Below are 16269 nucleotides of genomic sequence, written 5' to 3'. Positions count from 1 at the left end.
ACAGGGCCTTAAAAAGCTGCTGTTGACCTGTGGAGGTGGGGTGGCGCTTGTCAGGATTTCGGGAGGTAATCTGAGCACCGCCCCCCCCGACCCATCTCAGTCGCTCCTCTTCTGACCCGTCTCTGATTGCAATCTTCCAGCGGCCCACGTTACTGTCTCACACCTGCCCACATGTGGGGTTGGGGTTGGGGTTGGGGTTGGGGTTAGGGTTAGGGTTGTTAGGGTTCGTCCGGTTAGGGCACTCTAATTGTCCGAGTCGCACTTCCCCCCATCTCTCTCTCATCTCTCTCCCCTCACTTTCTACCCATCTCTCTCCTCTCTCCGACCTCTCTTCTCTCTCCCCCCTCACCTTTCACCCATCCCCCCCCCCTTTTCCTCTCTCTCTCACCTCACTCGCTGGGTATATATATCGCATTTGCGATCCAGTCCCCGATATCCCCCAGTGTTATGAGTATGCCTGTTTGTACATTTAATAATATTACTGCCATTATTATAATTATTGTTATTATATTATTATTATTATTATTAGTAGTAGTAGTAATAATAATAATAGTAGTAGTAATAATAATACATACATACACATTTATAATGAAGTACTTCAAATACGTGTTCAAATTTCTATAAATGGCGCACAAAATTTGTCAAAAACCCTCAAACATAAAAGCCGTATAAGCACCATAAAATCATAAAGAGAAACATCATGCATACAGAAAGAGCGACACCATGAAATCTGGGATAAAAGCTACAATAAAATACAGTGTTTTCCACAGATATATGGCTCTGTGTGTGTGTGTGTGTTTGCGTGTGTGTGTGTGTGTGTGTGTGTGTGCGTGTGTGTGTGAGTGTGTTGTTGTGTGTGTGTGTGTGTGATGTGTGTGTGTGGTGTGTGTGTGGAGTGTGGTGTGGAGTGTGTGTGTGGTGTGTGTGTGCTGTTTAGTGTGTGTGTGGTGGTGCGTGTTGTAAATGTGTTGTGTGTCTGTGTGGATGTGGTGGATGTGTGCTTGGAGTTGTGGTGTGGGTGTGCAGTGTGTGTGTGTGTGTGTGTGTGTGCGCTGTGTGTGAGTGTGTGAGTGTGTGTGGTGTGTAGTGTGGGGTGTATGAGTGTGTGTTGTGTGTGTGTGTGGTGTGTGTGTAGTGTGTGTGTGATGTGTGTGTCTGTGTGTGTTGTGTGTGAGTGTGTGTTGTGTTGTGTGTTGCGCTGTGGTGTGTGTGTGTGTGAGTGTGAGTGTGTGTGTGTGGTGTGTGTGTGGTGTGTGTGTTGTGTGTGTGGTAGTGTGTTGTGTGTAGTGTGTGTGAGTATGTGTGTGTGTGTGTCTGGCTCTGTAGAGATAACAGGTGCTACTGCCTCACGGCCCCTCTAATCAGGGCTGTCAGCCGCTGCCAAATCAACAGTGGGGTGCAGTGAGTGACTGACTGCCTCCACACTACACACATCATGACAGACAGCTGGACACACACACACACACACACAAACACACAAACACACACACACACACACACATCATGCACACACATCATGCACACACGCACACACACACAAAAACACACACTCACTCACACGCACACACATCATGCACACACACACACACACAAACACACACTCACACGCACACAGACACACACACACACAGACAGACCCACAGACAAACACACACACATACACACACACACAAACACACACCCACACATGCATACACAAACACACACGCACGCACGCACACACACACACACACACAGATCCACAACGAATACACACTCTGCGCTGCCTTATAAAGCATCCTCACACAAAGCACGACAGACGGAGAGATAACAATCCACTCACTCCACGGTCCACAAAAAAACATTACCACAGAAGACATCCGAGGTTTGTAAATAAATAAATAAACAAAGGTTTGGTTTTGTGTGATAAAAGCCTCTATTCATTTTAACAGATCCCCTCCAAATGTACGTGTGCACTTTTGCAGAGGAACAAAACCATCTAACGCACAAAAGAAACCTTTTTTTTTTTTCTTTTTTCTTTTTAAATGCCAGAAACATCAAATGTTCTCTGTGCCCAGAAACATTTCCTACCGGAGGGATCCACCATCACCATTTTAATTCAGTAGGTTTTTTTTCTTCTTTTCGTGCGGTCTGTAGTAATGTGTGTAAGGGGAAGGGTGGCTTTTTGTGTGTGGAGACACAGACAATGCGAGGACGGCGTCCTCACAATCCCCGCTGCCCGTCACACTGATAATCACCCGCTGCCGTGTCATTCGGCTCCCTAATGAAAGCAATCCCAGCCCCCCCCTTCACTCCAGCGCAACCGAAATAATGACTCCCTCACACCCACTCCCCCTACACACCCCCATTTTCCACCCCATTGCCCCCTGCCTGGTAATAGAAGGGGGGAGTGGGGGGCGGGGGGGGCTCTGTTTTAATAAGAAAAGCATGGGTGCGTTCTCAAATGAACCGCTTCTGTCATGCTCCTCCCCCCCCCTCCTGTTGGAGCTGTTCGGACACAATTCTGCCGGCGTGTTTGTCTTTGGCTCTGTTTGCACGGAGGCGTGTGTGTGTGTGAGTGTGTGTGTGTGTGTATCCAGACACCCGGACAATTCACACACCCTCCTTTTCAGCGAAGGATGCAGGCACAGGCACAATGACCTTTATAAACTTTAATTTCTTTCATTTCAAAGAACATGTGAAAATATTAAAACACATCTAAATAAACCAAACCAGTTGTTATAATCGTCATCAGAAATGACAGCAATGCTGATAATGATTATGACAGTACTAGGAGTAGTGACTGTTATCCTAACACACTCAATGGCATCAAATAACCTGCTTTAGCTCCAGTATTCATGTTTCCGCTGAAAACTATTTTAAGTTCTAAGCTACACATCTCCATAGCGTCGGCAAAGTTAAAACGGAAAGCACTGCAAACCAGGCAGTGACAGTGTACAGACTAAAAACGTCACACAGACAGGCAGGTTCTCTAAAGGTACAATCATTAAAAAAAAAGCTCAGGGTTTACGTCCCCTTCCTGGTGTGACAGGCGGGTCACGTGATTACGGATGAACCAATGAGACGGCTTCAGCTCGTCTGTGCAGCGTGCGTCGGCTAATCGCCGGGGACGCGACGACAATGGAGTCATTCAACGGCAGAAAGTCAGACATACCAGCCGCATTAGCCTCGACGGCACAAAGAAAATCAACTCGCCCCCCCCCCCCCCCCCTCCCCGACACAACTGTCAGGAAGGCTGTGGCTCAAACGCTGCCATTTGTGTGAGCAACAGGGAGTTGTCAGAGACAATTAACCGATCGTTATCTAATCGGGAAAACCGGACGAGCGCACCGAACGCAACACGCTGCCTAATGAGCAGTCCTTTCATCTCAAAACGTCCAGAGCCCCGACGCTTATTATGTTATCATGGCAACAAAAAAATAAGGACTCGAGTGAGTCTCGGAGATTAAGTGAGTCTCCGGTATAAATCCCTTCCCAGACCAGGGGATGTAATTAGCCCGTGTGAAAGGGAGAACTCTCAGAAAGCTGTCCTCTCCTCCTTCAGCGAAGAGCGTTCCCAGTCCCGCATCGGTCTCCTCTGCATCACGGAGAGTCAGCTACGACACGCCCACCGAACTGTCCGGGAGCCAATCAGAGAGTCTGGACGAGCACGGGGAAGAGCAGGGACAAGTGTTCCGCCCCTCTGATTGGCAGCTTGTGGGTGGTGTAGTAGTGGATGACCTCCGGGATGGTGTCGAAGGGCGGGCTGTTCTGACCCAGGATGTACTTCCCTTCCTTGGACACGGTGAACTTCATGTGCATGAAGCCCTGGCAGCTCCTGGGGAAGACAGAGAAGTCCTCATAAAGCACAACAAACACACACACACACACACACACACACACACACACACACACACCTTCATGCAGGTGCACACAAATACACACAAACACACACACAGACCTGCATGCAGGTGCACACAAACACATGCACAGACCTGCACACTGGCGCACACAAATACACACACACACACACAACACACGCACACACACACACACACACACACACACACAACACACACACACACAAACACGCACACACACACACACACACACACACACACGCACACACAGTATTTTTATGACGTTTTTTGTGTCATGTCCTTCGTCAGGGATACTTCATAGCACGTGAAACCGTATGACATACGTGAAACCATTATGTTATGAAATGTCATGTCATGTTACATGCTGCTACACAATGAGCACAAACACACACTGTAAGCACTGGAGGAGACTAAGCAGGACTGGGCTGGGGCAAAGCCAGGCCCACCTCCCAAAAGACGTGTAACCATGACGAAACGGGCGGAGACGGAAGGAAAACAGGACCGCAGGGGAGAGAAGGAGATTCGGGAGCTCAGGTCACAAGTGACAGAAGAAGACTAAAAATATATGTATACACGATGAAAAGAGATATTCAATGCGCACAGGGACATTTTACTTTCAGGAAGGGACAGAAACACGACCGGTCGAGAAACACAATGATCTTGCCACATCATTGTGAGAAAAGTAAAAAGCGGGGAGACCATGTGGTGCAGACCGTGGGGGGGGACGGCTGACCGTCAGCCCGTATAAAAATTTCTCCCCCCCGTGTGGGCGGGGGTTCGATTCCCCGCCGCGGCACCCTCTGCACTGTGACCCCCAGCTCCATCTGTACCTCTCCCTGCCCTTTCCCCCCCCCTGACGGAACGAAGAGGAAACGCAAGGTGGCAGGACCAGAGGACCACGGGACAGCCAATCACAGCAGGGGGCTGCAGGAGCGAAACGAGGTTCAGTCACACACACACACACACACACACACACACACACTCACCGGACCGGCAGCGCAGCGCCGCCCCTTTAAGAGGAGAGCGAGCAGCCTGCCATCGCCGCTCCTCTAATTATAGACGCGGAGAGGGAGAGCGGAGGGCTCTAATTGGCCGGCCACGGTCGGTCATTACCGGCGAGCGGGGGCCGGCGCAGAGAGGGGCGCGGCAGCGAACCCCTCCGCGGTTCCTCTCGCGATCGCAGGCCGCCGCGCTTTTAAACGACGCACGACTTCGCCCCGTCGCTGAGGCGAGGGGTCCGACCGGCGACTCCGGCAGTACTGCTTTCCTCTCTTTCTTTCTTTTTCGTGTTTGTTTTTTTCATACTTTGGGCTGTGAACTGTGGAATGGCCACGCTGGCGAGTTTTACGACGGCTTTCTGTACTGACCGCAGAGTGAGATAAGGGCTTTTGGTTTAAGACGCGGCGATGCAGGACTTGTGCAACGCGCACCAGACACTCTGCTGGGCTCTGCGTTTATCTCCTGCTGACTTAGTTCCTGCCGGGGGTGGGGGGGTGGGGGGGTGGGGGGGTGGGTGATGACACTTCCATTTTTAATCTCCGTTCAGCAATCTCCTACACCTCCCCTTCAGAACAGCGATAAATTCAAGAACAGCAATAAAACAACCGTGCTCAGACTGCCCGTTAAAGCTCTGCCTCGTCGGGGCACACATCAAGACTCTGTCAAACCGCCACAGCCAGACCTGGGTCTAATAATCACTTTTTTTTTAAAACCCAACTTAAACCCATTACACACCAGTAATATTCCATGCAGTCTGCTGTGAATTTGAATAGAAACGTGCACTTTCACCAGTATCCTGAACAAAAGGCCAGCCTTTCATGTTGATAATACGCACTGGTGATGTAATGTAATGTAATGGTGAGCAACGCGTTCCCTTGTTAATCCACCGGGAGCAGTTGGAGTGTTTTCAAACGATGCCGCCATCTCAAAAAGGCGAGGGATCTGGCGTTCGCGTTCGACCCGGCGGCCCCGGTGACGAGCCCGGTTACCGGTAACGACGGCGTGCGAGTGTGTCGGCGCGGCAGAGAACGGCGGGTCACGGAGATTAGCCTGCTCGCCCGCACGCGCGTGTGTGTGTGGGTGTGCGCGCGGGGTCTCCGTGTGTGGTCCGTGGAAGGTGATTAATATTCATTAGGGAAGCGCTTTTGTGTGAACTGGAGTGTTCGTTACCTGCTTGATCAGCACTCGAGGGTGGTGGGGGGGGGAAGGGGGGGGGGTAGACAGACAAAGACAAATGGAGACGGTAATTAGAGGAAAGAGATTTCGCTCCTGATAAGGAGCATTAAGCGGTGTGACAGAGCGTGGAGCTGGGACACTGACAGGGGAATGCACTGGGGCACTGACAGGAGACTGTGGCTGGGGTACTGACAGGAGAATATGCTGGGGAACTGACAGGAGAATGTGCTGGGGAACTGACAGGAGAATGTGCTGGGACACTGACAGGGGAATGTGCTGGGGAACTGACAGGAGAATATGCTGGGGAACTGACAGGAGAATGTGCTGGGGCACTGACAGGGGAATGCACTGGGGCACTGACAGGGGAAGGTGCTGGGACACTGACAGGAAACTGTGCTGGGGAACTGACAGGAGAATGTACTGAGGTAGATCAATGTTTACTTATGAATATGAGGTCCAGAACATGGGTCAATTTCATTTAAATTCAGAAATTCAGTTCATTAACTGAAAAACACCCGTGGAACATTATTGACGTTTTTCAATTCAATTTCCATTTCAATTTATATCATGAATTTGACAGAACTGAAATTGATAAACATATAAACAGCTTAGGTCTGAATCTTCTGTTCCCTGGGGGGAAAGTGCACACATTAGAGAGAGGTGTGTGCGTGTGTGTGTGCAGGCGTGGGCATGCGTATGCACAGGTGTGTGTGCGCGCGTGTGTGTGTGTGTATGCAGAGGTGTGTATCTGTGTATGTGCAGGTGTGTATGTTTTTGTGTGTGTGTGTGTGTGTGTATATGTGTGTGTGTGTGTGTGTGTGTCCGAGTGTGTGTGTGTATATGTGTGTGTGTGTGTGTGTGTGTATATGTGTGTTCTGCGTGTGTGTGTGTGTGTGTGTGTGTGAGGTCTGCAGAAGGTGCGGTACCTGAGGGACAGGCTGTAATCGGTGCGGCTCGTCTGGCTGCTCCTCACCAGGTAGCTGCACTCCTTGCAGAGGGTGAGCAGCGCCTCTGCGTCCGCGCGGGGCAGGGCGCCGTGGTACCACCTGAGACCGGCAGAGCCAGGTGAGCCGCTCGGAAACCCCGCCCACTTATTACACCCACCGTGAGTCAGTGACCAGCGCAGCTGAGCTGTCATTACAACCACACGCTTTTATTAAGGAGGAAAGCTGCCGTCCAGAGATCCGCTATTATCAGCTCTGAGGGCAGCCGCTCGGAATTTAGAACTTTAACGCAGGATGACTGAGACGTGACATCATCAGTCCTTCAGGGGCCTTAACCCTTTAAGGTCTAATGCGCGATCGGAATGTTCGTAACTGAACGTTCTAATGCTGATGTCACAATCGCCGCTGGTAACTGAAAGCAAAGGTGGTTCTAGAACACTGACTCATTAATTCTGAAAACATTCCAAAAAATCAAGGAGTTTAAAGGGGTACTTACACCTGTTTCTCCAGGGGCAAGGTGGGGTCCACTCTCTCGCCCAGCATGGCGAGGGGGTCCGCGGGCTTGCGGAGCTTGGAGGCTCCGCCCAGGGGGCTGGACCTGGGGGGGCGCAGGCGCTCCGTGGGGGACGAGGACCGCTCCCAATCGGCCCCGTCAAACTGCGCTGTACCGAAATCACACAGCGCAGGGGTCAGGACACCAAGACCCCGCCCAAACAGGAGGGAACGGGCATCAGGGCTGAGACAGACAGGGGATGGGAGGGGGGCAGCTGCAGAGATATTTGGGGGTGCAAAAAGCTATGTGGGGTGGGGGGGGATAAGGAAAGAGTTTCAGTTAGCGAGTGTTTGTTGAGCAAAAATACAGCAGGCTGTGTTGCAACTTGACACTGCATAACACACTGCAAGGCCTTCGAGACAGGGGGGAGTGCAGGGTGAGCAAAAACAGGAAGAAGAAAAAGTAGAAGACGGGGGGGGTGGAAGTTGCAAAGGATCACGGGAAGCGAACGGGACACACCCCTAAGCAGGGCAGGCTTGCCGGGTTAGCAGGAGGGACTCTGGGAGTTTCTGGGAGTACGCCGCGTTTGCGGAGTGTTAGTGTAATGAGCAGGCAGGACCAGGCTGGGGCTCTGTGGGGGGGGGTCCAGGGTCAGAGGTCACCTTGCTCTCTGAGGGGGGGTTCCTCCTCCAGTTGCCCTACTGGCGGGGGCCAGGGCAGGTCAGCAAACTCTTTAATGTCTATTGAGGGTACGGGGGGGCCAGAGAGGAGAGAGAGAGGAGAAGAAAGAAACACAGAGATGGATGGAGGGAGGGGGGAAGGGGGAGAGGAAAGAGAAGACATGGAGAAAATAAGCAGTAAATGAGAGAAATGGGGGATGGCAGGGAGAAGAGGATAAGAGGGGGAGAGAGAGAAAGAGACAGAGAGAGAGAGATGTAATGAGTGAGATGGGAAAGAGAAGAGAAAAGCATAGGCAATGAGCCCCTTGAGAGGAGTAGGTGGTGTCATTTGGCCATTGGCTGGGAGAGGGTTGCCATACCAGCGGTGTGCAGGGGGGAACTGGGAGGAAAGCGTTTGTGTGATTCACTGTCTTAAACGACCCCATTACACACAGCAGCACACACACACACACAGCGCACACACAGCGTGCACACACACACACATACAAACACACACACACATACAGCAGCAGCAGCACACACACACACCGCACACACACAGCAGCACACACACACATACAAACACACACACACAGCAGCAGCACACACACAGCGCGCACACACACACACACAGCAGCACACACACACACACAATCACACACACACAGCAGCAGCAGCACACACACAGCAGCGCACACACACCCCACACACACACACACACACACACACACATACAAACACACACACACAGCAGCAGCAGCACACACAGACAGCGCACACACACACACACATACAAACACACACACACAGCAGCAGCACACACACACACAGCAGCACACACACAGCGCGCACACAGCGCACACACACACACACACAGCAGCACACACACACACACACAATCACGCACAGTCACACACTCACTACTGCAGACGCAAACTACAAATAGCAGAGTGAAATGAGGGTTGCAAAAAGGAAAATAACAAGGGGGTGGGGGGGGGGTTCACATCTTTATAAGGCGCCAATGTTTCAGACCCCCCGGTCCCTCCAGGTTTTGGACATCAAAAGCAAGGAGAACGGCCATTTAGGAGAGGAGCAGGCCCCCGTGCCCCCGCCCCTCCGCGCCCCCGCCCCCCCGCTGGTTAATTATTGAGCAGACAGACACACTCCGGCACTTCTCCCGGCTCTCGGTGAATTATTGATGGGGGGCGCAGCTCAGCGGTCCCATCTGGAGCAGGACAGGACCGCCAGAGCGCCTGATTACACGCGACCCCGCCCGCTCCGGAACAACATTCCCACCGCCCCCCACACCCCCACTGCCCCCGACACCCCACCGCCCCACCCACCACCACCAGCCACCCACTGCCCTCCCACATCCCCACCCACACCCACACCCCCACTGCCCCCACATCCCAGTGCCCCCCCACATCTCCACCCACCACCCCAGCCACCCACTGCCCCCCCACACCCCCACTGCCCCCCACATCCAGTCCTGCCCCCCACACTCCCACCACCACCTCTGCCACCCACAGCCACTCCTGCACCCAACACTTGAACACCCCCACTGCCCCCCACACCCCCAGCCCCCACCACCACCCCTGAACAACCACGCCCCCACACCCCCACCGCCACTCTTGCCCCTGCCCCTCTGATGCCCTGACCCCCAACCCTCCACAGCCACTCCTACCTCCCCCCCACTCCTGCCCCAACCGCCACCTCTGCCCCCTGCCCCTCTGATGCCCTGACCACCAACCATCCACAGCCACTCCTACCTCCCCCCCACTCCTGCCCCAACCGCCACCTCTGCCCTCCACCCCCCACCACCACTCCTGCCCCCATCACCATTCCTGCCCCCCCTGCCCTCCTGACCCCCTGCCCCCCGCTTGCCTTCCACTTGACCCCCAGCTCAGGACAGCGTGGGAGGGGGGCCAGAGATGGATCATGGGGTACGAGTGACTACAGATAAGACAAAAGGGTGAAGGGGGGGCAGGAGAAAGGACTGTGCTTCACTGGAGAGGAATTCATGTCTCAACAGGAGGACAGAGCTGCCCAGAGAGAGGACTGGCAAAGCAATCAGAGAGGTGTGTGTGTGTGTGTGTGTGTGTGTGTAACTGTGAGTGTGTATTTCCCAGTGTGTGTGTGTGTGTGTGTGTGTGTGTGTGTGAGTGCATGTTCGTATGCAGTGAGTGCATATTTCCTAGTGTGTGTGTGCATGTCTGTGGGTGTGTGTAACTGTGAGTAGGTATTTCCCAGTGTGTGTGTGTGTGTGTGTGTGTGTGTACCTCCCAGTGTGACCTTGTTCTGAAGACACACCGACATGGAATCCTGAATTAACCCTTTGTAGCTGCCCAATGACATCATCCCCCCACCCCCGACCCTCAGGTCCATCAGCACTTATGACTGTGAAAAGGCCAGTCCCCCCCCCCCAAACACACACACACACACACACACACACACACTGCCCCCCCACACACTGCAGCTCTACCCATTCACCCTCCAGTTCACGTCTTGCCGACATCACTAAAGAAACGCTCCAAACACTGAACCCCCCCCCCCGCTGCCTTCCATCCCAGATAACACAAAAAACATTTTTATACGCTTTCCGCAGTTTCCGATGTTCGTCCGTGATTAAAGAGCGTCGAGCGCGGACACGACGGCTCGTACGCGATGAGGTCACCGCGGTCTCAACCTATTTCCTCTGATCCCAAAGCTGATTGGACGGCGGACTGCGAATATTCTGATATTCAAATCAGGGGTGATGCTCCTGTCCGATCGACACACAAGCGTTCGTCTACAAGCCCCCGACGAACACGTTTTTATCCGAGCAGATTCCCGTTCGGAAGCCTGTATTTATGGGCAATTAGAGAGAAACAGTCTGCGTGCCATTTTTTAAATTCACTGTGAAGCACACACTGTGTTGCACTAAGGTGTATGTAATGTGCTATATAAAGGATGACTGATTTATTGATCGATGCAATATAAGAATTATTCTTCCTCTACCACAATAGCATGCAAGAAGGAAGTACACAAATATAGAAGCGGAACCTCTGAGTGCATCATCTCTATATAAAAATAACATCCATGGTGCAACAGGCAGAACACATAAAAGTATCGTGTATGTATTAACAATTTCTCTGCAGGTTCCTTGTCATAGTTAGACTAGCACACCCCGGCCTCCCACCATCGCCCCCCACCCCAACGCCCCCCCCCCCACCACACGCACACACAAAGACATGGAGCAGACCAGAAGCGCGCTCAGCTGCTTACAAGCCAAACATCGCTCAACTAACGAGGGACAATTAACACCCCTGTTCTGGTGCTAAGGCGTCCCGCTCATTAACAGGACAGGGGGACGCGCGTGTACGCCGCACCCCCCCCACCCCCCCCCCTCCCTGCCCCCTCCCCCGCCCCACAGTCTGGAACCCTCCTCCGCTCTGTCGCTGGCTAGCGTCTGCCTGGCGCCAGGCGGCTGTTCCAAAGAGCCACTTCGTCAAGTCAAATAAGGATGCTTCGCTTTCTATTTGCAGCCATCGCTCTCCCCCCCCCCCCCCACCGCCGCTCTCCCCGCCCCCCCCCCCCCACTGCCCCATTCCATTTCCCCTCTTCTCTCCGCACCTCTTTTCATCTTCTTCTATATGCTGCACTCATCTCTGCTCCAATCATCCCTCTGTCTTTCCCTCCTCCTCCTCCTCATCATCCTCCCATCTAAGTGCTGCATTATCTCTCCCTCAGCGCAGCCCCCCCCCTGCCCCCCCGCGCACACGGGGGAGAGGGAGTCACGGGGGACGTGTCTTTTCATTAGCGTCAGCGCGGCTGAGGGGAACCAGGCCTGCATCCGGCATCCAGCAGACTGATGGAGGCACAGCGGCCTCCCTGAGAACTCCCCTAACGCCCGCCAGCCTGCCTCTCTCACACACACACTTACACACACACACTGACATATACACACACACACACACACACACACACATACACATACACTCTGACATACACACACACACACACAACTACACACACTCTGACACACACACTCACATACACACTCTGACATACACACTCACATACACACTCACACACACACACACACACACACACACTCACACTCTGACATACACACTCACACACACACACACACTCCGACATACACACTCACACACACATACACACTTACACACACACACACTCTGACATACACACACACACACACACACACACACTCTGACATACACACACTCTGACATACACACACACACACTCACACACTACTGCTACACACACACACACTCACACACTCACACTCTGACATACACACTCACACCACACACACACTCCGACATACACACTCCACACACATACACACTTACACACACACACACTCTGACATACACACACACACACACACACTCACACTCTGACATACACACTCACACACACACACACTCCGACATACACACTCACACACACTTACACAGCACACACACACACTCTGACACACACACTCACACCACACACACACACACACACACTCTCTCACACACACACACACACACGCACACACTTACACACACACACACGCACACACACACACACTCTGACATACACACTCACACACACACACACTCCGACATACACACTCACACACACACACACATACACACTTACACACACACACACTCTGACATACACACACACACACACACACTCTGACATACACACACACACACACAGTCTGACATACACACACACACACACACACACACACACACACACACACACACACACACACACTCACACACGCACACACACGCTTGGTTCTTGGAAGCACTCTGAACTGGAGAGCCACCTCCTCTGCAGGTTGAGGGGAGCGTTTCGGACGCTAATGACCCGTGCCGCTGTGTGTGTGCTTTTCTCGTTCGGAAATTAAACGGTCCAAAATGGCCGCGTGGTCTCAGGTTTAATGGTCCAGAACCGCTCCATTACTCCGAACTAATGACCAATGACAAACCAAGGGCCCGAACAATAGCAATAAACACTGTAACCCTTAACCTTCTAATTGTCTCAAACTCATTATCTGACAATTAAAAACTGCCGAATCTTAGCAGCGAGCACCCATCCGCTGGTTATAGCGAGTCCACATAATTGTGTTTAATGTGAAAGTATTACCTCCTCATTAACGTTAAACGCTTGGCAGACGTGAAATATTTCTTTCATAAGAAAGACCAAACCCAACAGTTTTTCATGATAAAATAATTTACAGTGAAAAGTGTTCACAGGTAATAATACTACAGTAGCCACCTCATACAGAGCCTCGACTACATTGCAACCATCCTTACCACACGCTCACTCTCTCTCCCTCCCTCTCTCTCTCTCATTTCATCAGTTTCTCTCGCTCGCTCTCACACCCACAGTCACACCTCTCTCTCCCTCTCTCACCGTCACGGCCTTCAGAAGCTGTTTCTATCAAGCCATACGGACCGCGATGAGATGGACTGATTAAATTAAGCTCGCGCGCATTAATTACAGACACAACCGCACACGACACAAACCACACAACTCCCGCTCTGCCACGTCTTCACCGAGCTGCACAAACCTTTTAGGAAATTTGTGCGCAAGATACACAGACAACAAAAACATCAAGACTAAGAAAACAGAACCCGGCTGTTGATGGGTTGAGCTATAACCGGTAAGCTGAATAACATTTTTAAAATGTGGCAATCGTTCTCAGCTAAATAAACATGCAACCAACGTGGATGCCGAATCCTTTCTAATTCATTTACAACAATTATTGACTTTCTTAATTGACCGACAACCGTTAAGGATGCTAATCTTTCCAGCTATCGCGCAGATATTTATTGACATGCAATTTATTGACTGGCGTTCCGTGTGTCTACAGTAAGAAGCATTCCGTGGTAGGCAGAGCGCTTGCACCTGTTCGCGGTTCGCTGCAGCAGACGTGAGCGTTATTTCTACGGACGGCGCCCTTATGAGTTTGGAGAGCGCCGAGGTTTCGCCCCTCGCGTTCCCCAGCGCTGACGGCCGACGTGATTGGTCGGATATATATCGACAGCTCCAGGCTCGCGTAATTAAAATGTGCCGGACCGAACGTCGCGAGTCTTGGCGGCGGCGGCGGCGGCGGCGGCAACTATCGACTCGCAGTTGGAACGCGTTCACAAACGCGCACGTCCAGGCCCGGCCGCTTGCATTCTGGGAACCCGAATCGTCGCGTTCGCGCGCGCCTTCTCGCCGATTACAAGCGCTGGCAGGCGAAGTCCCTCCAAACGGTCGTGCGGAGAAGGCTCCGAAACGTCTGAGCAGACGCGGACACGCAAAGGGCTCGGCTCCACGGCGACGCTTTCAGGCGAGTCCAATCAGGAGCAGCCACATGAGGCGACACGTCGCACGCGGTCCAGGGCCTGCGGATAAGCATCTGAGCCTGCTCTGAGACATTAACACGCACCCTGTCTGTCCTCTCCGCCGACCGAGGGAGGGGCGGCGAGGCTGGGAGGATCAGCACTTACAGAGGGAGGGAGGGGTGGAGGAGGAGGAGGAGGGATGGAGGTGGAGGGAGGGGTAGAGAGGCTGGGGAGGATCAGCACTTACAGAGGGAGGGAGGGGTGGAGGAGGAGGAAGGATGGAGGTGGAGGGAGGGGCGGAGGAGGAGGAGGGACGGAGGTGGAGGGAGGGGCGGAGGAGGGTAGCGGAGGGTGTCGACAATGATGGGATGTTGGCAGGGAAGATGCAACCCCCCCCCCCCCTTGCTGACTGCCTCCACTCCCCCCCCCCCTCCTCCCTCGCTGACTGCCCCCCGACCCCCCGCTGTAACTCATGTGTGTCTGTGTCAGATCAGCGGGGGGGCAGCTCTTGCACTGCTGGGGGGGACGCAGCCAGCCGTGTACTGGGGAGAGGGGGTGTCAGAGTGTGACTGATTGCAGCCCTCCAAGATACCCCCCCTCCCTCCACCCACCCCTACCACAAACACACCCCTCTGCCTTCCCCTGACACAGCCCCCCCCCCTCCCCCGCCAACTGTCATTAATTCCATCCTCTCCCTTCCCGTTCTGGAGGGGCTGCAGAAGCTCTGTTATCCCGCTCGCGAGACCAAACCTGCGGGACGCTTTCGCCGAATTTCAGCCTCTCCGTCCTCCACACAGGGGGGTGAAAGGTCGGAGCGGGCCAGCGGAACTCCCGCCAAACAAGGCCCGAGTTTGGGAAGCGGGAATCTTTAGAGGACGCGCAAAAAGTCGCTTCACTAAAGCGAACCGGCCCAACCGGTCCTGTCCGACCCGCCGCGTGCGGACCGCGACCACGGCTGTTTGCGATGTCAGCGCGCCACATTTCCCATTACATTACATTACAGGCATTTAGCAGACGCTCTTATCCAGAGCGACTTACACAACTTTTTACATAGCATTTTTACATTGTATCCATTTATACAGCTGGATATACACAGAAGCAATTTCGGTTAAGTACCTTGCTCAAGGGTACAACGGCAGTGTCCTTACCCGGGAATCGAACCTGCGACCTTTCGGTTACAAGCGCAGTTCCTTACCCACTGTGCTACACTCCGCCTGAAGTTCTCCTGTCTGAGAGAACACGCCGGAGAGAATCCATTTCCCTCCCCGCGAATCGGAACGGAGGCCGAGGCTCAGTTGCTCGGTCCTCACGGCACCCGCTCGGTCTGGGCGCCGCGGCGCCTCCTGAGTGGCGGTACGCTTCAACGCGGGCGTTTTGGCGGGAACTTTCGGGCGCTCGGATTCGGGCGCGGTCGCCCTCGGCCGGCTCCTCGGGTCACGCCGGGTCGGTCACGCACGCGTGAGTGTGAAATCCGTTTAGCGGAGGTGAAGGAAGGAGGGATGGAGGGAGGGATGGAGGGGATGGGGGGGTGAGAGGGAAAGCTGATTTATTCCTGCGGTTTGCTCTCTGAACTCACAGCTCTCCAGCACGGCTCAATTAAGGGAATGCAGCCCCCCCCCCCCACTCCCCCCCCCACCCCTCAACTCATACTGATATACTGCCAACACTCTGAGAGTGTACCATAGGACTGGACATACAGACAGACACACAGACATGGATACAAACAGTCAGACAGACAGATACGAATGCCAACAGTCAGACAGACAGACACACACACACACACACACA

At 53.3% G+C, this 16269-nt stretch overlaps 1 protein-coding gene across 4 annotated transcripts in view; it reads right to left on the bottom strand.

The window, feature by feature from the left end:
* Positions 1–2636: 2636 nt before the first annotated feature.
* shdb (Src homology 2 domain containing transforming protein D, b) overlaps positions 2637–16269 on the bottom strand; it is a 29685-nt gene continuing 16052 nt past the window's right edge. For 3 of the 4 annotated variants that reach the window (XM_064330356.1, XM_064330353.1, XM_064330355.1), the window contains exons 4-7: positions 8135–8212; positions 7476–7641; positions 6962–7081; positions 2637–3817 (exon numbers count right to left, since the gene is read on the bottom strand). In XM_064330356.1, the coding sequence (XP_064186426.1) occupies positions 3631–3817; positions 6962–7081; positions 7476–7641; positions 8135–8212 (551 nt within the window). In that variant the 3' untranslated portion in view covers positions 2637–3630. The remainder of the gene's footprint in view (positions 3818–6961; positions 7082–7475; positions 7642–8134; positions 8213–16269) is intronic. The other variant, XM_064330354.1, reaches the window with a different exon arrangement.

This window comes from Anguilla rostrata, chromosome 4 (assembly GCF_018555375.3).
Source record: "Anguilla rostrata isolate EN2019 chromosome 4, ASM1855537v3, whole genome shotgun sequence".
Taxonomy (NCBI): Eukaryota; Metazoa; Chordata; class Actinopteri; order Anguilliformes; family Anguillidae; genus Anguilla; species Anguilla rostrata.
The sequence above is the reverse complement of the archived record's forward strand: the minus strand, read 5'-3'. Positions and strand labels throughout refer to the sequence as shown.